Source organism: Taurulus bubalis, assembly GCF_910589615.1.
Source record: "Taurulus bubalis genome assembly, chromosome: 16".
Lineage (NCBI taxonomy): Eukaryota > Metazoa > Chordata > Actinopteri > Perciformes > Cottidae > Taurulus > Taurulus bubalis.
Window position 1 is genome coordinate 7,649,045 of NC_136604.1, and position 26,989 is coordinate 7,676,033.

A 26,989-nucleotide genomic window follows, 5' to 3' on the forward strand; every position below is an offset into this window, starting at 1 on the left:
TTTGGTATAAAAATGGCCATCCATGGGCTGCATTTGATCCACAACTAGGAAAGACTACAGAAATTGTCAACAATTTCCTCTATTGCTTTTGCACTGATTGGTTTAAACCGTAAGCTCCTACTGAATCTACTTTTTCACTGCCAGAAATTTAAGTTTTTTTTATAGTTTTTTATTTTATAGTTTTTTTATTCTTTTCCCCCTCCTTTAAGCAGTGTGACAAGCAAAGCGGGCTAAAAACATCTTTAAGCTCATAAAAAAGGTAGAATGTGGCAGATAAAAAGCACTAATGTCATTGACAGCAACTTTGCCATGTAAAATAATAATAATGATAATAAAAAACAAGTTCAGCATTTGCAACAGACTGCATCCACAATGCAGCATGTTTTCTTATGTTTTCATTTTTTCCTCATTGTGAAAAATCTCTTCAAAGCTTATTTCCCCCCGCCCCCCCCACAAGTCTTTTTCCCCAACAGACATTTTGTTTTCTTCTGACACTTAGTTACCTCTGACATAATAATTATCAAAGTTTTCTTCTAATGAAGAAAAGAAAAAAAAGCTCTTCTCTATTAAATCTGTACAGCTTATGTGATAGATTCTGTTTTCCTCTTTAGAACTCCTCCAGTGTCTTGTACCCTCCAAGTGGTCCAAGACACTGATTTTGTTTGCTTATTTTTTTTTTCAACCAGACGCCAGACTTAAACTCTGTAAAAAGTTTCTGCCGCCCTTCAAATTAAGGCCATGAAGATTCAAGAAAAAAAAACAAAAAACACTTTGTTTTTGAATATATCTAGAAAAGTAAAATGTAACACTAGAACATAAAAAAGAGTGAAAAGAAATTGTAGCTTAATATCTGAGGAAGACAATCTCTGTGTGTATCTCAAACTTGACTCCCGTTTTCTAATTACAAAATAAACTTCATCGCCTACCTGCGCATTCAACCTTTTTTTTTCATTTCTTATTATTTTTTATTTTTTATTATTTTTTTTTTTATTGGTTGAGAATTTTCTTTGAGAAACTTTTCAAGCTTCAGCCCAGCCCTTCTGGCAGGCTCCCAGACTAAACAATTTCACTTTTTTTGCACTGTGCCCAGCAATTTTCCCATCCCCTCCCTCTGCACTCTTTGCCACCTTCTCTCCTTTTTTTTCCTCTTTTTTTTCTCGTAGGCCAGGTAGGAAATGAAAAAAGTGTCTCTTTTTTGGTGCCTGGGCAATCTGGAAGCAATCTCTTTCTTTTCTCTTTTCCTCACATACACAGTGCAGCCACCTTCTGTCTCAAGGCAACGCTGTCACAGGAACATTCACTCAGGCCGTTATCTGATGAAAGAGGAGAAAACGGAGCGACAAAGAGAGAGGGGGGGGGGGAGAGAGAGGGGTGTGGCGTTGTAATCAAAGAGCAATATCACAAACACAGAAAGGCAACAGAGCTGACAGCTGACAGCCCCGTCCGCATACTGAGGCAGAAAGAAGCACGTTAAACGGCTCTGATTGTGTCACAAAAGCAAAAAGTGCTGCCAAAATGACGAGCAAATGACAACAGCAGCCAGGAATAATTTGAGTCATTTACTGTGGCACCACTCTCAATTGATTTACATCAGTATTTCGTAGAGCTCGGCTTCACTAAAACTATCTGTCGAAGAGAAATAACTTGCAATTTGATTGCTTTTGTGACCCCAAAAATAAATGAAAAAATCTCCAAAAATATTTTATAATTCCCAGACAGGAAGCCTGTCGATACTAGTTTGATTTACTGAGACGTGTTGGTGGCAGTCTACAAAAAGGTAATGACAAATATATATTGTTCATACTTGACACATGATTAATAATCATCATAACTGAAAAAAAACATAATAAATAATAACTAGAGTTAGCGCCTCACGGTCATATATTTCTGCCAACCATGTTACAGTTGACATTCACGTCTGTGTAAAATGTCATCACTTCATCATTTTATCCTCAAAGACATTTGTGTGAAATTGTCACAATTAGCATATACATTTTTTAGTCATAGCCAAATATGTGTTTTTGCAAGGTCACAGTGACCTTTGACCACCAACATCTAACCAGTTCATCTTTGTGCCAAACTTCAAGAAATTCCCTGCAGGCGTTCCTGAGATACCACGTTCACTAAAACGGACCGGACACACGGACAAGCTGAACACACAGTGCCTAAAAACTACCCTGAGAGGAGCGAAGGCCATGTTAAAATGTTTGACAGCAACTGTCCTGCTCCATCGTTTGACTCACTTGGACTGGTATGAGTAAGCAGGAACATGGTCGGCAGCACCGTCCACCTGGATCTGTTGCTGCTGGCCAGCCACCTCCTGTGACGAGGGAGCCACTGCCTGGGAGGAGGCGTCCGTCACCACTCCCTGAGGACACGGCACGGAGGGAAAATGTGTCAGCTCTGCACTTTAACAAGCATCTCGCTGCAAAGCTCGGACACGTCCTGCTGAAAAGGACGTGCCTGGATCCACTTCTGCTACTATACTCTGTGCATGCGTGTGCACTAATGCATGTCCTTCTGTCCTGGAATTGTGAAAGGAGCTTTTTCTTACTTGAAGGGAGAACAGTAAAGCCCCTCTCTGACAAACTTGTACATTTGGGCTTTAAAAATAATAATGTAAAATATAATAAACGAAAAACAGTTTTGACATGACATAAAAGTTAGACCAAATAAAACTGTTGGGATTATTAACTTCTCAGACTGACAGGTCCATCACTCTGAACTCAGATAAGCAATTCTCATGAATGCCAATAAACCGCCTGTCAGAAATGCATACAAAACTATGGCGGAGACGTCTTCCATTTATGCCTCGAAAATGTGCAGCCGTCAAATTTTAACACAGCACTGAAGTGTGCTACAGCAATTAAACATATTCATATTAAATATAAATACTGGGAGAAATGTGGTTAAATACAACACACAGCAAAGAACAGAAGAAGCATCACGTTCCTGTGATTTGACACATTTAGTATTGAATATGTGCGAATAACAAAACAGATCTGTGCTGAATTGAACTCTTACATTAGGGGTACAAAAAAAGATGGCTCTGTGCGCTGAATTCATCACAACAACCTCTTTGCCTTTTTTTTTAATGTGTCCAGCATTACCGATAGCCCCCCATCATTAAGTCCTCTCAATCACCTTTAACAAGCTCTCAAGGATACCGCGTCCTGCCCATACATCAGCCCTCCAGACACCGGCTGATGCAGTGATGTACACCTCGCTGCCGACGCTGGCATTGAGAGGACGGCGGCGAGGATGAAATAGGTATGAGGCGCCACGGGCTACGCTGCAACTACATCTCTCTCCTGCATCCCACTCCTTCACGAGGAACTTTCAGAGGAGGGGGGAGATATGAGAAAGGAAGGAGGGAGGGACTAATGGGTCTGTCAGGGGAAACTGTCATTGTCCGTGGTTGGTGGGTTAACCAGAGCGCAGTGGCTGACGGATGTGCGTGTGTGTTCCAGCTACCCACCAGCCCGGACCGGCTGTGGAGACGGGGCGAGAGAGGGAGAAAGAGAGAGAGAGAGAGGGGAGGGGGACAGCACCGCCGGCACTGTGTCTCACTTCAGCTCCTGTCATCTGATACACGACTGATAGTCCATCTGAATACGGCCGCACTGTCAGCCGCCAGACAGCCGTCCCCGCTCTCCTCGCCGGCCTGCTTGCCACGCTCATCATTCCTCAGGCTGGACCGCGCCGAAACCCGCCAGCAGCACAGACAGCCGCCGAGGAAGTGACAAAGTCTGTGCTGCACTTCAAATGTCTTTCCCAAATACTATAAAACTTCTGACTCATCTTGCTTTGCCTGCAGTTTTCACCCTCGCTATTCGCTGGTGGTGCGAGGCCATTTGTTCAGAGGGAGCGGAGCGCGGGCAATTTACGGCAAATGTAATCTGTCTATTTAATGGCTGTTTTGTTCTGTTGACGTGGTGAGCAGCTTTTGTAATTTTGAAGTGAGCGCTGGTGGGTGTAAGTGAGTGGGCTGTCCGGCGTAACGATGTCCCCCTTTTGGGTAAACCTGGACACGCTTTTTGATATTTAGTATGCGTGTGTGGGTCTTACTTCGACAGGGACGGCTGTTGGAGGCACAGGAGTGTACTGGGGAATGTAGGTCCCTTGCATAGGCGCCGCGGCAGCTGCAGCAGTCATGTACTGAAACACAAGCACAAGACAAGCACATATCAAAAACCCCTGCACACGCACATCACAAAACAAAGATATTACCCATTTCTGACATCGTATTATCCAAAATGGGACAAGAAAGACGTTTCCGATATCTAACACTGGCAATACGATCCCTTTAAAAGTCAGATTTACTGCAAATGCTTCCCCGAAATCACTGGGAATATGAGCTTGCTGTGCTCTCAGCATCCTTTGGAGGGCGCTAAAAGAATATGTGTGCACTCTCAACAGAGCAGAGCAGAAGAGAGTATGTGAGGTAGAAGGAGGAAGAGATGTCCAGCTGTTCCACCAAAGACTTCCCAGGCAGGCAAATTATTTCTTTCATTGTTTTATCTTCTACTCTGTTTTATCTTCTAAAAAAGAAAGCTGAAGGGAATGAAGGAGAAGTGAGAGAAGAGAAAGAGAAAGCAGGAGGTCTGTTGCCTGTGGCCTATATTCCTTTAGACATGCCTGCCCTGGCTTTTAACTGGCTGCTGGCTCACTCCATGATGGCCATTTTACAGACGTGACACACGTTGGGTTACATGGCAGCCACAGGGCTTTCACATGCAATATGAATGAGGACACGGCACTTTGTGTGAGGCTTTTTTTTCCTTTTTCCCTGGGACTTGCTGTGAATCCATGTTGTGTGTTTGTGTGTTTGTGTGTGTGTGTGGTGAACGTGCACGCCTGTGACTTGCCAGTGTGTGTGCTTCTTTTTAATTAGCGCATAGAAGATGACTTATCACTATGTGTCTGTCCAACTGTGCATGTGGAGGTACAAGTTGTGCAGCTGGTTTTTGAGAACATACATGTGCGTGTTTGTGTGTGTGTGTGTGTGTGTGTGCGTGTGTGTGTGTGTGTGTGTGTGCGTGTGTGTGAGAGAGACAGACAAAGAGGCTTGGAACTATAATGCTGCAGTACAGCGCCAACGGATGTGATCCCAGATAAAAGCCACCAGGCTGCCTCTCCTCCTCTCAACGTCTTCCTGCTGCTTTTCCGGTCCAAGAAAATAGAAAAGAAAAATGAAGTACAATCCCTTTTTCTAATTTTTTTCCCTTCTTCTCTCAGTCCCTCTGCCAGTGGTAAAAAGCGTGGCGGCGGTATGCAGCGGGAGGCGGTAATGGAGGAGCTGTGCCGCGGCTGCGGAGCCTTTCTTGGCCGCGGGCCCGGCGGTGCTGGTGAAGTGTCATTACCGGCAGCGTTGCTAATGGATCGGGTACGGCTCCACCGCTCACCCTTAATGAGAGCAGCTAAAGGCCATGGACATGGGTGATTAACTCCCCCACCGAAGCCGCACATGGCCAGGAGGAGGCCCTGGGATGGATGTGAGTGTGCGTTCGCATGTGAGCGCGGCTGCTTGGGATAACGCGCGCGTGCGAAGTTAAGGTTATCACACCTGCAGGCCTGTCACACTCAGGACGGGGTGAGGCGGCACATCCAGACTTCCTGACACATAACCACATTACCTCTCCGTGTCGTCCCTTCTTCCCTCTCACCTCTCTGTCACTCGCTCTCTCTCTCCCCTCCCTCGCTCGCCCTCTCTCTCCACCTGCTATTGTGTAAAAGGGCCTATCAGGTTGTTGAAGTGACCTTCTCCCCGGTGAATCCAAAGCATGCATACCAATTTTCCGCAGGACTTTTAGTCTTTGCCTCTCCTTCCCATTAACTTATTCAGTCGACTCACCTGTGAGGGCTACGCGAAAGCAAATGAAGGGAAGCAGGAGATAATTAGCATTATCAAAATCTCCCTGTCAAAGGCACAGTGTCTGTCTGAAATGTTATATTTCTCTGCAGGACTGCAAGAGGAATTTAAATTAGATTCAACAAGAACATTTAATACGATTTTTTCCTTCCACCATAACCATTAGTTAACCTATCTAATGTGGCAGGTTGAGCAGGGCAAGCTTCCGCGGTCGCTGCTGTGGCGAGTCAGGGGGACGTCAAGCCTGGCGACAGTGAATTGGGTTGCTATGGCGATAAAGATGATTTTTTGTCCAATTTCAACTCTTTTAATACTTCCCTGTCCATAGTCTGGGGACAGGTTTGGGCAATATATAATATCCCTAATTGGCAATAAATGCTGTTTCACTCTCACAGACGTACCTGTGTACATACACACACACACACACACACACACACACACACACACACACACACTCACACACACACACACACACCTGCGACTGGAGCAGATGGCGTGTGCGTATGGTTGATGAACGGGAGGCCTGAATAGTTCCTTAACGAGGCTGTTGTGAGTAGACTGCTTAAGTCTCTTCCCTGCCATCGCTCTCGATGACATACAACTATATGCACTGTATAAAGTCACACCGCAATGCAGCAGGACGGAAACACGCAGACGCACCAGACCAGAGACAGAACCACTCCGGCACCGCAGCGCTTTGGGCCTCTGCACCGGATATACGGTTTTCTACTTCCGCTTCAAGAAGAAGAAGAAGAATCTCTGAGGAAATTGTAGTTCCGCCAGAGGTGGAATGTAGCAAAAGCACGCTAGCATGTTTAAATGTTCAAATGAATCATCCGCCTCTCTGAGTATCACTCCGTCACATCGATCTCCGCGTCGACAGGCTGTTCATTCGCCTCGGCTGCAAGGTGGAGGAAAACAGTTGGTCAAGGCAAGAGCATCCAGCTACTCAGTGCGGGTTATTAATGGCAGAGCGGCGTGGGGATGGGCTCTGATGACTATTGATCGGAGCTGTGAGGCTCCATCACAATGGAGCGGCACACCAGCGGCTGTGAATCCCGATGCTGTACCACTTCACCGTGAAAAGGCCTCCAGACCTCGGCCCCCAGGCTTTGTTCACACCGATTCACAGACACACAGATTCATGCGGGCAAAATCTGTCCGTTTGGTTTTTCTCACGCATGCACAGAGGCATGCATACGCACAATATGGTTTCCCATTATTCCACTGATCTACAGGTTTTGTTTCATAGATTGTTTATTAAGAAGATTGGCGCAGCTTTAAATACAAGAGGGATCTTTAAAGAATGATCAACTAGTTCCCAGTAATTTCGTAATGGTAGTTTTGCTTGAAAAGCCCATTCCTACAAAGCTGCAGTCTTACTCATTCAACCTTTGTGATTCATCAGATAATGATGAGAAGATGAAATCATTTCTGAAATAAGTTTCACTAAACGGGCACAATTGTTGTTTTGGCTATACTAGATTGACTGAAATATTCAATAAAATCTAAAAACAATCTAAAATCAATCAAATTTGACACAGGACTAAGTCTAAATCCATATATATATATATATATATATATATATATATATATATATATATATATATATATATATATATATTGTAATGACTTATTGTAATGACAGCCACTAAAACTGGACTAAAATGTTTTGAATTGTCGTAGACTAAAACTAACCTTAAACTTCGAAGGATGAATATTAACACTCATGATCAGCGCAGCCTAGTTAGACAGTTTGATAGGAGTTCACAATCTTCACAAACATGATTGACAGCTGCGTTAGAGACCTCTCTGCTCTGATTGGTTGTTTTCCTTCACGCACAGTTGTATCTTGCAAATGCCATTAGTATGAAAAGGAGGCAGGGGAACCAGGTGCTTTCAGTGTCTGTCTCGTGTGCTACTGTCAGGATATAGTGACAGTTTGATCAAATATGACAAAAAGTTATTTTTATTAAAGTTACCAACTGTTGCTTTAAGACGCCCTAATTATGCCATCAACAGTAAACTGTCACATAAACTGCTGTTCTTTATGATCAAGATAGTTTCAGGAAACGATCTGAAACTATCAGAAACTAGACAGCAGAGTCTGGGCCTTGCAGTGCAGTCAAGCTCATGCATTTAATGCACATACAAATTGGGAACATATTTAAATTAAAAAGTTCAGCACGAACATCAAATTCAGAACATTAAAATGAATTCAAGAGCGGCACAACTTCTTGGCTGCGAGCCCTTAAACACATTCAAAGCGCATTGTAAAATTTACAAATGCCATAAAATAAAACGTTGTCCCTCCCTGAACAATTACCTTCAAGGTCCTACAAGGACCGAACTGCTCAGTGGAACTGGGAATCACCCAGATGTCAGCGTATGTTACTGTTGGGTTGTGAAGCTGCAAACGAAGGGAGCGCATGCTCGGTCAACTTTCCCCGGGTGAGTAGAGGTTAAACACAGCCATGCACGTTTATGGAAATGTAGAATAACATACTGTACTAAAGACTCCCCAATATACAACCAAGGGAAACAGCCCAGATAATAGCGGGAAGCGCTTCACACAAATCTGTCTTCCAGGGACACGCAGGCTGTCAATCACCACTGTCACCATGACAACCGAGTCCTGGGTTCTACATGCCATGACAGAAAGAGGATGGAGAAGACAGAGGGAAGGTCACCTCTTGTCATGTCAAACACTATGGCGCTCACGCACAAACGCAGACACTGACATGCGTGTGTACGCACGCACACATGCACATGACAAAGCATGTGCACGTCTATAACAGGCATGAGCAAACACAAAGCATGACAGATAGACTCCTGCTAAGTGGTGAGAGCAAGGAGATAGTAAATAAATCAGCAACGGAGCAATATGCACCAAACATGGTCGAATAAATCAGTGAGGAGCTCGGATGGCATGTTTATGTGTGCCATCCATAAACTGAGCCTCAGGTTCTTTAGCATTCTGTAATCAAGTTGTTCAAGAGAGCAGACACCAAAGTGAGCTGGGTGACGATGGAGGTTGTTGCAAACAGAATCATTTTCTGGCGAAGCAGCTGGATTCCAAAGCAGTGACCATCTGCTGGGCGCCTGGCGAGGTTTTTCCTCGCCACTCCTTTCTTAAAAGGGCCAAGGCCTCCGTGCATATCCTCGCTGCAAAATAGCACGTTCCTCGGAAAGCTACCGTCACCACACCAGCGTCGCAGCTTGGGCGGACTGCGAACATTTGGTTCTTTTCTTGGAAAGGAGAGGAAAGCCACAGCCATACACAAGCAGCCACAGAGAGTCCTGGAACATTCTGAGGAGTGGCGGAAGTCGTGATGGGTTGTTGACTCTGGAGGCACGACTCACGGCAGGTGCGTGTGTGCGGCAAAGATTTAATCACGTGACCAGTGTGTGTGTGTGTGTGTGTGTGTGTGTGTGTGTGTGGGGGGGGCAATCAAAACAACCTCACCGCCATGTGTCTGCACTTGAAGAATGCGCTTAAGAGTATGTGGTGTCCAGTCCTGTTTACTGCATGGATAGTTACAGATGCTGGTTCCTAACTCCTCCTTTAACAGGCCTTCTCAATCAGGCGTTATGAAAGGGCTTTCACATCTGGCTTGAGAGTGAGCTTCATAGAAAACACGTCTCAATTCCCACTGATGATCAAGCGTGGCATGCCGAGTGTGCGGCCCAGCCATAAAGGAGTTGTGCTACGCAGCACACCGCCTCGGGAAAGCTAAGCAGGCAGAAAGGGGAGAGTAAATCAGAAAAAAGGAGAGAGAGTGCCTTAACCCACTTTCTCCTATAATACAACCCATCAAACATCAGAAGCCATCATCATAGATTAGCCTGCCTCTAATCCTGGCTGTTAGCACAGCTGGGGCCGATTAGGGAGGGGGCATTCCTGACAGAGCCAACATGGCATCACAGTCGCTGACAGCTCACCTGGAAACACATGGATAACTGTACAATGCAGCACTGTTTCAATCATACATACACATACACACACACACACACACACACACACACACGCACAGAGATCAAACGTAGTGCCGGAGCAAAGCTGCCTGCTTGCCCGCCCCCGGGCAGCAGGGTTAGGGCAGGAAGTCAGGCTTCAGAACTGTGCAACACCTCTAAGTCGACTTGATCCTTAAACAGGGGGGAGTTCCTGGTTTAGGGGGCGGCGACTGTAAGCCAGTGTGTGTGTGTGTGTGTGTGTGTGTGTGTGTGTGTGTGTGTGGAATAAAGAAAACTGATGGAGTGGTAGATGTGATGTGTGATTTAGAGAGTGAGTGAGACAGAACGTGTGAGAAAGAAACAGAAATTAGGGGTTGAGAGGGAGGAAGGTGGAGAACAGAGTTAAACTTAGCAGGAAATCTGTTTAATGTGGAAGATCGGGGAGGAAACGCGCTCCCTCAATATCTGGCGGTGAACGCATGCGGGGTAAAACAAATGATACGGCAGGTCCACGGCAGAGCACATGTGGCGACAGCCTAAGGAGGTTTGGCTTTCTTAAAAGGAAATGTAAAATCCATCTCTTACTCAATGTGTACTTTGTCTGAGACCCAAATTAATAACCTTGCCCAGATTAAAAGGCCTCCACTTGGTCATCCTGACCCAAACCTGCTGTGTAATGGACACCTGCAGATTTCTCTCTCAACGAAAAACTTTTCTGTCTCAAAGAGCAGATGTAGACTTCTCCATGTTTTTCATTGCAGAACTGGTATGCTGAAAAGAAATAGCAGCAAAACCGCCAGCCGCAAACCCATTTTAAATGCACCGTTCCGTGGATGGATTTGCAGTGTTTGAGCATTTTTAGGTAATGCAATATAGTCATGGATTTATTGACTCCGAAACTGAAACTGTGTACATGCTACTTCTTGCATTTATTTTAGCGCTTTATCAATCTTGCAAAATCCCACATTACGATGAAACTGGATAGCGTCCTTTCCATAATAATGGTATTTCACTAAAGGCTCAGAAATGCTGTGTAAATTGCTGTATTATTATTATTTCACTAAGCAAACATAATTTCCCTGAAAAAGACTATATATTACATAATATTGTGTTTGCATCTATGATTTACTGCCATATCTTTGACTGTTTGGGGTGGGAAAGTGTTTGCAAAACTCTTGCGGTGGTTAAGGTCAGGTAATGACCTAAAATTGACCCTTTTCCAAATCCCACCCCTCGAACGAAGACTGACTAATCGCAGCGGCAGATACTGCTGGATATGCATGATCAGCTTTTTCTGCATTCAGTTAGCAAAACATTAGCCGGCCTATCTTTGTCCAAATGGTTGTGTTACAGTTGGCATTTGGACTGAAGATCTGAAGGTCCTTCACCTACCCGTTTGCAAAATTAGACACGTATCTCCAAAGATAGAATTGCTGACAAGTGTCGTCTCGCTAACGCCAAACACAGGATATGGGGCAACACCAGTAACGTTATTCGGTGACAAGCTGTCAAGGTTGTCCTGAATCGCGAGGCTTGACATCTTTAACGAACTTAAAGGTTGTAATATATCCTCTGCTTTTCTCTCTGATGATGGACAATGGACAGATGACGAGACCGGTGACAGATAATGACAGCTAGTGTTGCTACGTAAGCCATCCTCCAAAAGAATGCTCTGCGATTCCCTTTCACTACTTGGACTGAAGCAGTTTTTTCTGCCCTCCCCGAGTGTGTGTGTACTGTGGGGGACAGCTATGCAGCGGGCTAAACACACTTTGAGGTTTTACTGAAAGCAATTGTGAAACTGTGAAAAAGTAATGGACAAAAAGATGAAAAGGCAACAATAAGATGCCGAAGGTATTCTTACAAGGACAAAAGTACAGACGTATTGTCATATTAGTTATATTTTCCCTCATGCCAGCAAGAAACAAAGTATCACCAGTGAAAGATCATCACTATTTTCCCATAGAACATACAGGTAGTACAAATGCACAAGAGTAAAAGTAAAAAGAGTAAAATATAAATCACTTAGCCCAATAGTTAATTAACAATTCAGTCAGCCTCAGGCAGCTAAGCTATATTGGGTATTCTTGTTAGCAATAAACTGATCAGAAAACTAAATTAACCAATCAGCAATCACACAACAGCTGCACTAATAAAAACAGCGCCTACAGATAAGACAGGGCATTTAATGAGGAGAATAAAGACGCTTGTAAATATTTGCTTGCTGACAGATTGGAAGATTGTAACAATGAAACCAACTGTCGGTGGAAAATCTGGTAAATAAACACATTGTCAACTGTATTAAAAACAAAAAGTATTAAATAATTATTAAATAAGTGTGTGAAGTTGTTTCCCCCACCCCCCCATCCCTGAGTGTGCCCACCAAAGCTTTCTGCTCTGATTCTCAACTTGGAGGTTCTGTCGTCTGGATTCTGGCAACAAGGCTTGTGTTTGTGTATTTGTGTTTTGGTACGTGCATGGCTGGTTGTAGCACAGCGAGGCATACTCACACTTCCTGTAGTGCCCAGGGACATATGGTTCATCTGCTGGGCAAGAGGGCCCATCATGCTGGCAGACTGCATGGACATAGTGTGGTCCATGGCTGGCGTGATCACTGCACCCTGGTGGACACGAGAGAAAAGACGAGGAGGAGGTGAGCCGAGAGGAGGAGACTGTGGCTATTCTTTACTCTGATGAGCTTCCACAGAGTGGTTGACAGTCCTCCGGGAGTCCGCATGAAAAAGAAGGTTCACATAAGGGTGTATACACAAGAGGATAGGGTGTGGTGGTAAGGGTTAAAAGAAGGCCAGGCAGGAAGTTGGGGTTAGAAAAGATAAGAGGAGAGAGAAAGTCAGCAGGAGGACAGGAAGGATCTTCAAAAACATAAAAGCAATAAAAACAGAGGAAGGGAGAGAGGTGGGGCCCAGGCAGAGGTGACACGAGGACAAACGCAGCCCGAGAAGAAGAAAGGAAGAGGGACAGTGTCAACAAACAGCAACAGAACACAGGGACATTTTATAGATCAATACACACTATTGTCTTTCGGTCCATCAAAATAGACCATATCTGCTGCTAATGTATCAACATTATGGGTTTGTGAGGTTCATTGATTGCAGAGAGAGGATGCCTTCTCCACCCCCCCCCCCCCCCCCCCCCCCCCCCCCCCCCATCTCTCACTCACTCTCAAGCCTCCCCCTCTTGGTGTATTGCGCTGCATGTTTTCCCTGACGGGCGGATGAGAACGCGAGAAGCTTCTTTTTCCGCGGTGCAGTGGGACATGAGGGAAAGTGATGAAAACCATTGTTGCACTTTCATCCCTCGTCATGATAGCTCCATTTCCCCAGCACCGAAGCCTCGGGAGGAGCGCGTTCAAAACCCAGCCCTCTCCCCCTGCTCGCCTCGCCTCCCTTCTCACTTTGTGTGTCTGTGCTGCGAGCGTGTCTATGTGTGTTTGCAGCTAAGCCTGCAGCACACTGTGTGTAACAGCATTCGTGCGCGAGTGTTTAAAGAGACTGACTGGTGTCTGCGTGTGCGCATATGGGCGTGCAGCCCCGGTAGTGTGTGTGTGTGTGTGTGTGTGTGTGTGTGTGTGTGTGTCAGCCCACTGGTGACTCTGTGTGGGCCTATTGGAGAACAAACTGTGCAGACACAGCCTGTCAGAACCGCTCTGCTTGCCTACTTCCTGCATTCACAACACAGCCATCTCTCTCTCTCTCTCTCTCTCTCTCTCTCTCTCTCTGAGATCAGTAGAGGGAAGGAGTGTTACAATTGCACCAACTCTGTGTAAGTCTCATTATTACCAAGTGGCCATTTACAAATCACTAAATTAAATTAAAGGGCGGATGCGGGCCTGAGTTTTGCCTCACAGGCTCTTTACAACCGCCCTATCTTACTGTTGAATGTCGGGTCTGTATGAAACCTGAAGGAACAACTGCAGAACTACTCAGAGGTGAAAAAGGCAATGTCTGATTCGTGATTTGTTCATTTGTTTCTTATTACATTTGACTATGATAATAATACAATAAATATAAATATCTGACGTAAAAGATGGTCTATTTATCTGAGTCGACGCTTGATAAAAACGCTGTAGTAATAATGACGTTAACTTAGAGGATTCAACACAATGTGCCTAAAATCACAACAAAATGCTAAAGTAAAGCTAAATCAAGCTAATAACGACTGCATGAATATTACTAATTCTGAAAGTCATGTTTCTCAATGTATGCATAGTATACAAATTAAAAGCAAGGGATTAGAAAGTTGAAATATCGGTGCATGATGAATGTAATTGAGGTTGATTGAACAGCACTAGATGTTTTCTAGCAGCCCATTTTCACATTTCAGAAGTATTTATTGTACCGAACACATTTCTTGAGTTTTATTGGTGCAACCTGATTTAATAGGTTATTTGGAAGGACTTAATAAATACTCCAAGTTAACAAGTAGATTAACTGATCTCAAGTCTTATGGGTTTTGTGTGGGAAATTGACTAGTGGAGGTAACTCAATATTTCTCCGATTAAAAAAAGGAAAGTTTCCTGAGTTCACCACCGTGATAGACGGGTGAAGAAAAGGAGAGGGGAACGAGGAGACAGGAAAAAAGAGACAGCGTGGGGACAGGAGAAGGATGATTAAGGAGAGAGCTGATGGAGGTCATGCGGAAGACGGGAGCCAGAAGAGGCGGACGGGGGAGAGGGAGGACGGGGAATTGGAGAGAAAGGCTGAGAGACACACAGGGGGGAGAGCGAGAGATGACAAAGAAGGAAAAAGAGGAAGAGAGGAGGAGAGAAGGAAAGAGAGGGAAGCAGCAGGAGCTGTGGGCTACCTGTTACCGATTCAGCCTCTGACAATGCCTTTATAATGGGAAAGGGAGAGCAACGGAAAGGCTTAATTCACAGACGTGTCAGGGAGAGTTAAGCCGATTTGTGATTTCGATTTTCTGTGTTTGTGAGACTGAGTGTCTGTGAGAGAGGGGATTTTTAGTGTGTGTGTGTGTGTGTGTGTGTGTGTGGCGTGTGTCTGTCCAGAGACAGACTAGAGAAAATGAGAAGGAGACTGACACAAATAGAACAATATATGTTTTTTGATTTGCCCGCTGTGTGTGAGAGAAAGGCAGAGAAAGAGCAAGATAATGGACGCGACAGACGCATCTCAAATGTGTGACACGATGTTTACAGATCTCCTCGATGTATGCGCTACTTTTGGTGTGTGAGTGAAACGTGTGTGCGTCTGAGAACCCCTACCCCCCCCCCCATCTTGCTTAAGATGGTATTGATCGTGCTCCAGACAGGAGACAGATGATATCAGCCCCCTGGTTGTTAAATACGTTGATGTACGCTCAGCGACCAGAGACAATGTACAGTAAATAAGAAATCTTGTAAAAAGAAGAAAAAAACTGCAGTGTTTTTTAACGACTACTCATTACGAGTAAATAGCAGCAGTCTGGCTGATGGAGCCCTGATCGGTATCAGCTGATATTCATTACTTTGTCTTTAGTTGAGTTGCTGATCAGAAATAACAGCTGTAAAATGGGTATGGCGATACATAAACGTCACACAGATAGAGTTTATACTGCCTGCTCCATTACGGTTAAAGGATCTTCAGCCCGACACAGACTCAAGGGGCAGCAAGGTATAGGCAGCATGTTTGGGGTTTGCTTTTCTTGCTGCACAGAATTTCATCTAGTTTCGTGAAAGCTAAAATGAGATATTGTCTTTTTCTTTGCAGCTTTGTGACCGAAAGAGATGTAAAATGTCTTTTCACATATTAAAATCTGCTCTGTCAAGAAGGCGGTGACAGATTTAGAAATTAGGAACAAAACGGCTCGTTTTGGAGAGTGTAACAGAGTATTACAACATGTCATGAAGCTCTCCCCAAAGCAAATAGACAATAATCTTCACAGACCAGAAGTGTATCATTTTAAGTGAAAAAAAAAGAAAATGACGGAATCATTCAAATAAGGAAAAGATTTATTTATTTACAAGATGACTTCTGCAGAGGCTCTCGATAGCATTCTGCAAAAATCCAGTGACTTAAAAACTGTCCAGTATCCCCCTCTCTACAGCTTGCCATTTTGCTCATCTTTACTGCTGCTGCAGGTGGAAACATCCAACTTAATTGCCTATCTGGGAAATGCCTTCGGTCCAAGTGAAAACATACTGAGGCCTCAAAGAGAAGCTCATACGCCGATCCCCACTCTGCAATGCTACTACTGCTACTTCTAGAAAGGTGCAATCTGTAGAGTGCAGGTCTCAGCCCAGTTTGTCTGCAACGACCACTGCTGTATTGTGTGATTGAATGAATCCAACAATTTGCTAACCTCCCCCCATCTAGAAACCACCTGGCTGTAAGGCGTTGTAGAACACACTTCATTCAAACTCAACAACAAGCGGCAATGGGCCCACAATCATGTAAAGTACATAGCTTTGTTTTAAAAGTGTTGTATAAATAGAGTTTTATTATCTCTGCGATATTATCATGCAATCCATGTGTGCGTCCGTGAGTGAGTGAGTGTGCACTGTGTGTCTGTCCATGGCTAATCCCCTCATTCTGCTGCAGAAAACTACACCATATTTTTGGGTGGCCAGTTGTGTCTGCATGTTCAAGGACCTCTCGTGGTTGCGGTGACTCCTGTCAGAAAGCACTTATACTTTGAAAAACCTTCTGCGTTCGTGCCCCATTCTTACTTCTTATTTTTGCCAGCAGTGAAACATCAGGTAAAATGTGAAAGTTGGCGGAAAAAAACAGCACATTAAAAGCCTCAAGAGCGTCAAACAATGACCGCGGCTGTGTTCCAACCAAACAAAGCATCACTTGTCCACATGAAAGAGGACCTGCACTTGACTCAACACATTCCTCGCTGTATTTGACAGTTGGTTTCTCCATGCAACGTTTCGGTGGTTTGGATACTGATGCTGGTAGTGTGTTTTGTGTTGAGGTAAATGTGACACGTAACACTGCAGGCTACTTAGAGAGGTGCTGCGGCTCCACGCCACAGGGTTCGAGTAATTCTGCTCAAGCTTCAGGACTGCGTAGACTTTTCTCCATCTCCAGTGGAACGTGCAGACACAGACGCAGCTTGTTCACTCAGTCGTTATGGGTCTGGAAAGCCTGGTGTTGTATAACATCTGCTGATGATTGACTGGTAACTATATACAGCACAGAATGCCAGAGACCGCTAACACTAGACGCCTGCCCACCTGAAGGGTAAATACTGGAGGTACAGAAACTGACTCGGTAGAAGCCACAAAAACACACAAGTTACTGGATAGTGTCTATATGCCGTCGTCTTTCATCCATATTTATGTTCCTGCATGATTTGAAAGTGTGTGTATGCGTGTTCCGGCGTGTGTGTGTGCTTCTTATCTGTCCGACGAATCTTGCATACAACTGACCAATCAGTCTCATATTTTTTTGGGCTCATTTATGACTGTATGCTCACGGACCTTATGTGGTTGCAGTGATTCACACTTTTTGAAAAACGTATTTTATTGACTGTTGCATTTGACTGCTGAGTCCTTGATCCTCTTAACTGGCCGGTTAGGGGCCGCAAGAGATCGGCCGTCCAGATCGGCAAACGTTTGCCCAGTAGAACTCCTGATTTTTCCATCAACACAAATGCATATGATTGCGGCTCAATGGGGCAGTGTGTGTGCGTAGGGAGGGTGTGCGGTTAAGCGAGAGTGAGAAAGAGAGACGGTGGCTGCGCTGTCTGAGAGGACGAGTCTGTGGGATTGGCCAATCGTGGGTTCTATTTGTTCAATCAAACATTACAGCAGTGGTCGTTGCAGACGTCGTTGTCCTATATGTGTGCTCTAATAAGCCTAACAATAGCCACCCATGACTTTTGTTTCAACTACCTCGACTGTGACCACAGATTCCAGATACCCTCAGGCACCTTTCTATTCAGGAAAGCCCAAAAAAGGGAGCCAGCATCCTGGGTCTTTCACTTTAATCCGCAGCATGAATCCCTCCTCGGGGCGAACAGACTACCAGGGCTGCCCTTGTATTACCAACACAGTCTGTCTAGAAGACACAGCGTGCCATGGACTGAGCCAGGAAGGTGAACTGCTCATTTTACACGACGGAAGGAGCAGAGAAACAGTCGTGCACATTTGGAGCCAGATACCGACGAAGGATTTCTCACCTCTGGCAAAGATGTTTATCTACTGTGTAACTATTAGTCCTCCACAATGAAATGACAACAAGAGGGATGATGGATCAATCCTCAGACACTTATTGATTCATTTTGTCTGTCAATCATGTGCAATATCTGAGAGGATGCAGATTGAATTACAATGAAATGTTTTACCCCAGAAAAGGTGCTGTAGGCTACAAATACAGGTCAAAAATATGGGGACATATGTTTCTGATTGGCTATGATTTACTTCGTTCAGAGCAACACTGTTGCTTTTGTTGTGCACAAATTAATTGAGTCCCTATTACTATTGATAATGACCGTAAAATGCTCATAGTAATAAGGTCATTATCAGAGAGAATCCACTAACTCGAAGAGGATATTGTATGGATTAATGGATTTGTACTGTGTGTATGTATGTGTGTGTGTGTGTGTGTGTGTGTGTGTGTGTGTGTGTGTGGGTATTTGCATGCGTACAAGAGAGGATAAAGATGCTTTAAGAAGCATGTAACAGTATTTGTCATGTCTTCGTGGGAGGTCCATTTCTGTCCATGCTTGGATCAACCGTTCTCTGACTGTCTTTTGTAGACAAATGGATCATTTCACACTCAAGGATCTCTCCAGAATATTTAGCTTATTTACAAAAGAAAAAAAGATTAGAAATCCAATTTTTTTTTGAAAACACAGTGAGCTAGTAAAGCCTGTCCACCAAAGTAAATCAGCTTTTGTCTCAAAATGTGTTTCTGCTGCTATCGCAACATTTTTCAAAGTAATACCAAAAGGCTTATAGTGAAAATGCAGCCGCTCAGTCTCTCTCTCTCTCTCAGTCACCCTGTGGCACTGCAACAATATCTCTCTTATATGAATGCAACTTTAACCCTGGACAGACGATTTTCTGCTGGCACCGGCACAGTAGCTGCAGTTGTAATTTGAAAGGGCATTAGAGAAGAAAGAGACGGAGAGAGAGAGAGAGAGAGAGAGAGAGGCAGGAGGGATGGAATGAGACAAAAACAGGAAGATGTATAGAAAGAAGTAGAGAGGGAATGAGGACGGGAGAGGGGGATGAAAAGATAAAGAGAGGAGAGGAAGAGCAGCGAGAGCAGCGAGAGCAGCTCAAGGACGACCGTAGCCCCGTCTCAAATTCTGCCTCGGCAGTCAAATCCATGAGCCCAACATAATGTTCCCCTTCTGAATACGCGGAACGTTTTACGTGTCAAGATGGGTATCACACAGTGCACCGACTCGCCCTCCCATCCGATGAGGGCAGATAGTTATGGTTAAATTCTAAGAGGCCCAGCAAACGGATATTTAAAGCCGAGGCCAGGGAGAACTGGCCGGGGTGTAATTCAATAATTCCCCTTCTGTGTGTAAGGGCCAAAGCATGCCGGCAAATACACACTTGAAGCACATGCAGTCCGCAGTGAGGAAAAGGAGGGAAATAAGGATGGATAAGTCACGGGGGAAAGACAGCCATGCTGCGCTTGGCTGGCACTGCAGCTACTCCGGCGCTCTTTGGCAGAGGGAAGTGCATTTGAGCGTCCGCGTGTGTGATTAATGATGTCTATATGTCAGTGAGATTTACCATTAAGAATGTGTTAAGAATGGCGGCGCATCTGTGCGCGAGCCACATGGGCGTATTTGTCTTTTGGGGCATTTGGTTCTTTCGTTTCATCCCCTCTGCTACAAGGTCCGCTGACCAAATATCAGAGCAAAAGGAAAGCGGTCTGACATCCCACGCCTAAACTGCCAAACAGAGCACAGCATTAGAAGATCTGAGAGACAGCATGAGAGAAGAAGAGAGGGAAGACAAGTGATGAACAGAGGAGGAAAAGAAAAAAGAATGACGCGCTGAAGAACAAGCTGCAACCTCATTATGCCGTCCACTTTTTAAAAGTTGGATAAAGTTCCACGCCCAGTGCATTCTGCCCATTAATTGGGGATAAACAAATTTCTCTCTCTCCTCACTCCCTCTGACTTCCTGCTGCCAAAGCGCCGGCTCCTCTTCGGTGATGAAGTTCAGTTTCGTATGAATGGACTTGTCAAACTTAATCTAGTCGGATAGAAAACAAACACCTTTGCCGAAGCGTACAAGCTGCAATGTTCTCTCTCTACTGTGCTATAAGCGAACTCTTGGACAAGTTGTTCTCAACTTCAACATGCATCGATTTTCTGCCAAAAAGCATTAGTAAGCGTTAACTGCTATATCAAAACCAACAGCCATGTACCTTAACAGAGAATGCTATTCAGTAAATATGATCCCATAATGGAACCTGGCCTTCACTTTCCAACAGTTTAGCCTTTTCAAAATTGACAAGAAAAACATTTGAAATGGGCCCCGTTTGTAGTTTGTTAAAGGCATAGCTGACAGGAAGTATACGGCAATAAAAAGGTCTATATAAGTGAATGAGTGACTGCTCATTTATTATTGGGCTGACTAATATGCACACACACACACACACACACACACACACACACACACACACACACACACACACACACACACACACACACACACACACACACACCACACACATACACACACACACACACACACACACACACACACACACACACACACTTGTGTCTGTTCTAGTCTATTCTGATATCTGACTGGCTGGCTGTGACCCCTTCCCCTTCCATGCTCCACTGCCTCCATATTGCTTGGACACCAGTAGCGCCATTGCACAACGCTCCATTGGTTTAACACGCAACGCGTGGTGGGACCGGCCAAACGGCAGCACAATCAATTGGTTTTTAATGCTTTGAGTAGGCCCCTGAGCTCTTGAAGCTAGCACGCTTGGGTAATTTGATGTTAGTCACTGAGCTGGTGGCAGGCTGTGTGTGTGTGTAAAGGGCCGTCTACTGTGTATGTAGCGGGTATGAGCGTGGGTCATAAAGGGAGACAGATTGGTAGCTATGATCCAGTGATGCCGGTGACAGCTGGGGTTAGCAACTAGCAGCCGTTTGGTGACAGAACTGGAACACAATGGGGACGGATACGGCCACATGGCGACTTCTGGCGTGATGAGATGTACACCACAGTACAATGCAGCTACCGACTGGTGGCCACTGCCAATGGCTCCAAGAGGCCTCACAACATAAGGCTGGAAGATGGAGGGCCGTCAGGCAGCCGTACGGTCTGGTTGGGAACAACCAGGAAGGACCACACATATGGCACTGCATAGCACATGCAGTGTACACAAATATGAATCAGGCAAGCATGAGCAGTGACACGGACATAGACGATGCGGCTGTGCACAGTCTGTCTACCATAAAACAAGAGACTATTCTGCCAGAAGATGAAGGAAATGGTACACACATTTAAATATACCAAAGTATTGGTATTGTCCAGATGCACGGACACATATAGATTTATTTTTGTGCATGTGTGCACAGCACTGCACATGCAGGGCAGTTCAGCTATTAAAAATATCTGTCTTTCACTTTGTAATAATGTCCACCCAGCAGCAAAAACAGTCAGCTTTTTAGCGAGCTAACTTTAATCCTGTGTGAAACAAGCATCACCAGGAATGTGCAGTCCTGGCAGCAAAGGGGAGAGAAGAAGATGAGTTAAGATACTCGGAGGACAGGCGGGAGGTCGCATGGCTGGAAGGCAAACGGAGTGGCTTGGATGGCAGCTGCAGCTGGGTGGGTGTGTGTGTGTGTGTCGGCCTAGCTGGTGGCCTGCTGCGACCAGATTACATGTGCACTGTCCCACAGCGGGAGTGGAAGTGAGATGGGTAGGACTGAGTGCTAAATGGCCACAGCTGAGAGCCGTGCGGCCGGTCGAGCAGTCCTCCAGCGAGTGAGTGCTGGACCATTAGCTGTAGAGTCCAGTATTTTCCAATCACAGGGACTCGCAAGCAGTTTTTTTTTTTATCTTATGTACTCACAATGCAAACCATGTTATTGACACTTTCATGGAGGCTTGAAGGAAAACACTTCAGTTAAAGTAGCAACAGAAATGCCTCTTAACATTTGCATCACTTGAAAATTGACCTTCTGGGTTAACTCTGGCCAACAACAACTAACCTGACGAAGGGAATCAGAACTGATTAATGTAGACAAAATTGCATTACAATGTTATATTATTCTGGGGATGATAATCTATAAAAACTTGAACTTTGATGCAACAGCATGAGTTAAATCATGCACCTGTGTGATTCATTAGAGGTAACCTCAGCACAAAATAACTTATGTTACCGCCAGGGTAAAGATTTAATTTAAAAGACAAAATAACTTACTGACACATGCTTATTATGTACTGCACTATAATGCACCCCATCGTAGTATAACTCCTTCATACGATATATCCTTTACGCCACTGTGTGAACTACTCAAGCGCTCTCTATATTGTAGTGCAGCGCACTGTGCTGTAGCACGCTTTAAGTAAGACGTCTATTGAGCTAATTTGTGTCTGTGGAACAGTGAGATGATTGTAAGGAATCAAATACGTGTGCCCTTGTCTGGTTCAGTGCTTCGGGGGCCACAAAATGCCTCGAGCAAACGCTAAAGCCTCTGGCAGAATGATTAAAAACCTCTAAGCAACATAACGGAAACACTCATGGAGCTCGGATCAGTTAAAGCCCAACCTTAAAAACAATTTTACCAAACCACTAATGATCTTTGTTGCTACAACATTTGGGAAGCACATCTGGGATGTATTCCAAACAATACTGTTGGTACGTAGCAGAAATCATGGAGACAAAACAAGTGATTATAAACACTGGGCTATTAAGAGCCTTTAAAAACATTCTTGTCTGACTTGTAACTAAAAAGTGAAACCTTTAATTAAAAAAAATTTGCCGGTGAAGAAAATACTAAATAACTCGTGTGGATATTATTTGCAGACTGGCTGAAATAACAAAACTACATGAGCGTACAGGATAGATACCGCTGGATGCAGTTTGACTACCTCCGTTCCACTGTGGCAGACTGTGTTGCTGGTGAACTAAATCTAATTAATAATAATTTTCCCCTGTCTGCTGTTTGGGCCGGTAACCCCGAGCAACAGTCTACAGCCCGTCTGTATTGTGCTGCTCTCTGGTAAATGAGGCTCAATCGCTTCCTGGCATATCCAACACCTATAAACTCCCAACCAAAAAAATAAAACCCAATGTGTTTTGTATACTTGGGACAGATGGAAACATGTGGTTATCTGAACAGAATCATATACCTTTATAGTAATTGCAGGACAAAAGTGGTGCAATCATTTAGTTATAAGAAGTTGTCATGTGGTACTTTGATGATATGTGCATGTATGCAAGGAGGAAGGAATGTGGCTGAAATGTTTTTTCCGCCAGACAGAATCTATTTTCAAATCATTCAATTTGCCCTTATTATATATGAAAAAATCCTCCATGTTGTAAACTATTTTCAGCACAAACGTGAAATATACCTCTTTTAACGAGTTCCTACTAAAACCTTTCAACAACTTCAACAAAAATGCAGAAAGGAGAAACTGAAGGCTAGGGTAAAGTACTTACTGTAGGTTGCATAACATATTGTTGATGAGGCATCCATGACGTACTCTGGACCTGCGGAGAAATACAGAAAGTGTGAAATGATGGTGACAATATACATTTTTCTCAAGCTTAGTCAAATCCAAGTTTTATCCCACATAAAGCAATAAACGCTGTTCAAATATTCACAATATGTTCAAATACTCTGGAGTCTGGAGGTTTTAAAGTGATTGCATTGGTTTTAATGCACCAAAATGGCTGAACTTTACACAGATTAAGTTGTGCCAAAGAATTACAAAAAAGAATTTGAAAGTCTGGAGCCAGCAAATCTCCCTCCTGCCTTCTCATAATTGCCAACAGTATGACTTGTGCATGGAGCCCATTAATTAGGTTCCTTCTCTATTACATCATCAATGCCCAGTGCTTGTTGCATGTTTATAAATAAACAGAAAAGAAAAAAGATAATTTGAGAGTGGTGGACAGAGCTTTTCTTCGTAGGAAAACACAGACAGACACGCATATTCACAAATGTGGAAAGTTAAAGAGATGGTGAAACAGTGGCAGAGACAATGATCAAGAGACTGGAGGGAATAGAGGAACAAACAGAGCTTTCAGATGTGCTGGAGAGAGGAATTAGACAGCTTGTAACGGACAAATACACAGGCTGGCCACTGATCCTGGTAAAATGATTAGATTAAACAAAGACAAACATGGAATAATCTGCTATAAGAGCAATCAATCCTCTGTGCCAACCCAAACGCGTGATTTGGATCCACACCTAAACAAAGCTTGGTATTCTACGACATGAAGCCAAGTCTGTTTGTGTATACATGGCAGTATTTGTTCTCCCCAGCTGAACGGGATAGACACAGAGAAAGCTTATCTTTAATCACATTATCTTCACGCAAGATGAGGCATGACCATCATGTGATTTATTTAATAGACTATTATGACTCAAGGCCCCTTTGTGACTTTGGGCCGTCCCAGACCGATGTTAAAAGATGTGGTGAAATCTTTGGTTGTAAATCAAAAACCCTTGTTTGGAGTCCACTCACGGACGATTCAGAGCTTTGGTGGCCAAAGACGTGTCAGAAATTAAGGAACAGAAATCACACAATGTGATAACTGCGACGACCAACGCCTGCAAACCAACCAATCAGAATGCAAAATAAAATTACCCAGAATCCACTAGAGAGCTGCCAAATATTTATTTATAGTTGTTTGCGATGTTGTGAGACGACGCGAGATTTGCGAGATCACATAAGATCCATCACGTCAGGCTTCAAGTCATTTGTGGACCAATCAGCATCTTGTAGGCCTTAAGGCAGCTAGGGGCGGGGCTTAGGTGTGCGCAAGGCGACTGTTCGTTCTCAACAATAATGGCGGCTCCTGAGGAGGTTAGCAGAGATGCCACAATAGCATCAGTACTATCAGAACGGAAGAGTACTTCTTCATTGAAAGAAGAGCAAAGGCTTTTCTCGATGGAAAAGAAGATTTTGCTCGTCTCCCAACTCGCGTCTGTAAGACTTTGATTTGACAGATGGTTCATCCGATCACCTGCCAAGTGTTTTTTTTTTAAGTGCCCTTTTCCAAACACTTTCTTTTGACTGCTTCTCAGATGGTTCTGTGTAACAAACCATCTGGCAGGTCAGGTTAACGATTCACCAGACATTCATTGCACCATCTGACATGCTTTAAAACTCATAGAGATTGTACACCTGACTGAGATTAGGCCCATCTTGCACACTGTCAGCAGTTGCGGATTACATTAATAATTTGCATGGGTAGAATGAAGGAGCATTACACAGCTAGGATACTGCAGACCAGTAACATACCCCCCAGTTTAACCCGCTTTTCTACCATAGAGAAACAGAGGTGAAATCTGATTGGATGAGCTCTCAGCTGCCAAGCCGCGCCCGCGCTGTGGCCAGAAGCTGAGGAACAGACAAGAAAGGAGCTTTGCAATGAGAAAATAAGCTAATAGGGAAAAATGATTATAATACATGTAGTGTATTTGTGAAAAACGATTTAATTATAAAATAGCTATAACTTTGTGATTCTGTTTAGGCCACCAGAGAAGGCTTAGCAGGCCCTGACGGCCCGACACTGCTGCAGCACTACGACTGATAACTGGATATAAGGAATCAGAGAACGAGGTTACAGAACTTCTCGACTGTAAAATGTAGGCTGTCAAAACTATTTGCCTCTCCACAATGGCAGAACTGGATTGGATTGTGTGTTGTGGAGGTCAGAGTATTCGGGTTCAAAGTTCAATTTGTTTGCCTTTTGCCGCACAACTGTGAGAGCGCAGCCTCTCTCTCTCTCTCTGATGGAAATGATGGTCTATCATAGAACAATATTGAATCAGCCAGACAGCCGCAGGCGGAGAGCTATCTGTACTGTATTGAATGTCGGGGGCAACGGATCACAAATGTCACGGTTTGGATTGTATCACGGTTTTGAGTCACGCAACGGATCAGCAGTAAAAAAGGAACCATTTTGGCCGACACAACATAGTTTTTGTTGTTCTTTTGTAAAAGAAACTTATTTTTTTCAACATCACCTTGAAAAATAATATAAGGCTAGTATAAAATCGTCAAAAAATGTTTTCCTTTTATTTTGTTATAGTCATCTATAGTGGAATTTGCAGAACAATGTACATTCACAAATAAAAGATTGTATCTTATTAATACAAAAATCTTTACATTCATAGTTTTAATTAAGTATGATACTCTGCTTAGAGCTAGTGCTAGGAAGTTAAACATGTCACAATTCTGCCTTTAAAACCTCTAATATATTTCTGTGAAAACATCTACAACTAACTGTTAGCCGTTAGCTCTGGTGCTAATTTCAACCCAGACTTCACAATGTAGCATCATCAGGGATCGGCGACTAAAAAGCATTCATGCTGGTATTGGCTGAAAATGAATGTAAAATGCTCAAAGGGACCAGGAACACTGAAGACTTGTCCTGACTGACTTGTGAGTTGACTTAGATTCTTCGCAAAGGACCTAAAACCACTCTGACAGATTACTACCGTAAGTAGAATACAGTTAGTGAGGAGCAGTTGTTCTATAGCGAGAGCAGGTTCAGTGGGAGAGGAGGTTATGCCGTGCTTGACCTGAGAAGCTACCTACCGCTGGCTGAACTTCGCAGCTTGTGTTACCAATTAAAACAGCCTGTCAGCCAATAAAACAAAAAACAAACAGTCAGACAGCCGTTCAGCCAGTTGGCCACCGACCCATCCAACCAGTCAGCTAGGTAGAGAGCCAGCCAGCCACATATTTAGTCAGCCAGTGAGCCAGTCTGCAGGGCCAGTGATGTAAACCAGGCCCGGCTGGCTGGCGGCACCAGCTGAGATCTTGGTAGAGATCTGGCCTCGGCTGGCTCCTGTCATGTGGATCATCAAAGCTGTTTTTCCAGGAAACAAAGCCAATCATCATTTGAGCCCACGGGAGGCTTGAAAGAACACCAGAACACTGCTGTTGGCGGGGTTGATTTGCAGATTCGATAAATCAATGCCACCAAACTAGTAGCTCCAAAAGACATCCACTCAACATAAACA

The 26,989-nt window shown here is 44.2% G+C and overlaps 1 protein-coding gene across 2 annotated transcripts in view; it reads right to left on the reverse strand.

Annotated features, from left to right (window-relative positions):
• Positions 1 to 498: 498 nt before the first annotated feature.
• The window catches only part of LOC306749163 (RNA-binding motif, single-stranded-interacting protein 3), a gene marked incomplete at its 5' end in the record, with an annotated part of 261,463 nt that continues 234,972 nt past the window's right edge, over positions 499 to 26,989 (reverse strand). For both annotated transcript variants that reach the window (XM_079232420.1, XM_079232421.1), the window contains 5 exons: positions 499 to 1,313; positions 2,244 to 2,368; positions 4,069 to 4,158; positions 12,337 to 12,447; positions 23,449 to 23,499. In XM_079232420.1, coding sequence (XP_079088546.1) covers positions 1,310 to 1,313; positions 2,244 to 2,368; positions 4,069 to 4,158; positions 12,337 to 12,447; positions 23,449 to 23,499 — 381 coding nt within the window. In that variant the 3' untranslated portion in view covers positions 499 to 1,309. The remainder of the gene's footprint in view (positions 1,314 to 2,243; positions 2,369 to 4,068; positions 4,159 to 12,336; positions 12,448 to 23,448; positions 23,500 to 26,989) is intronic.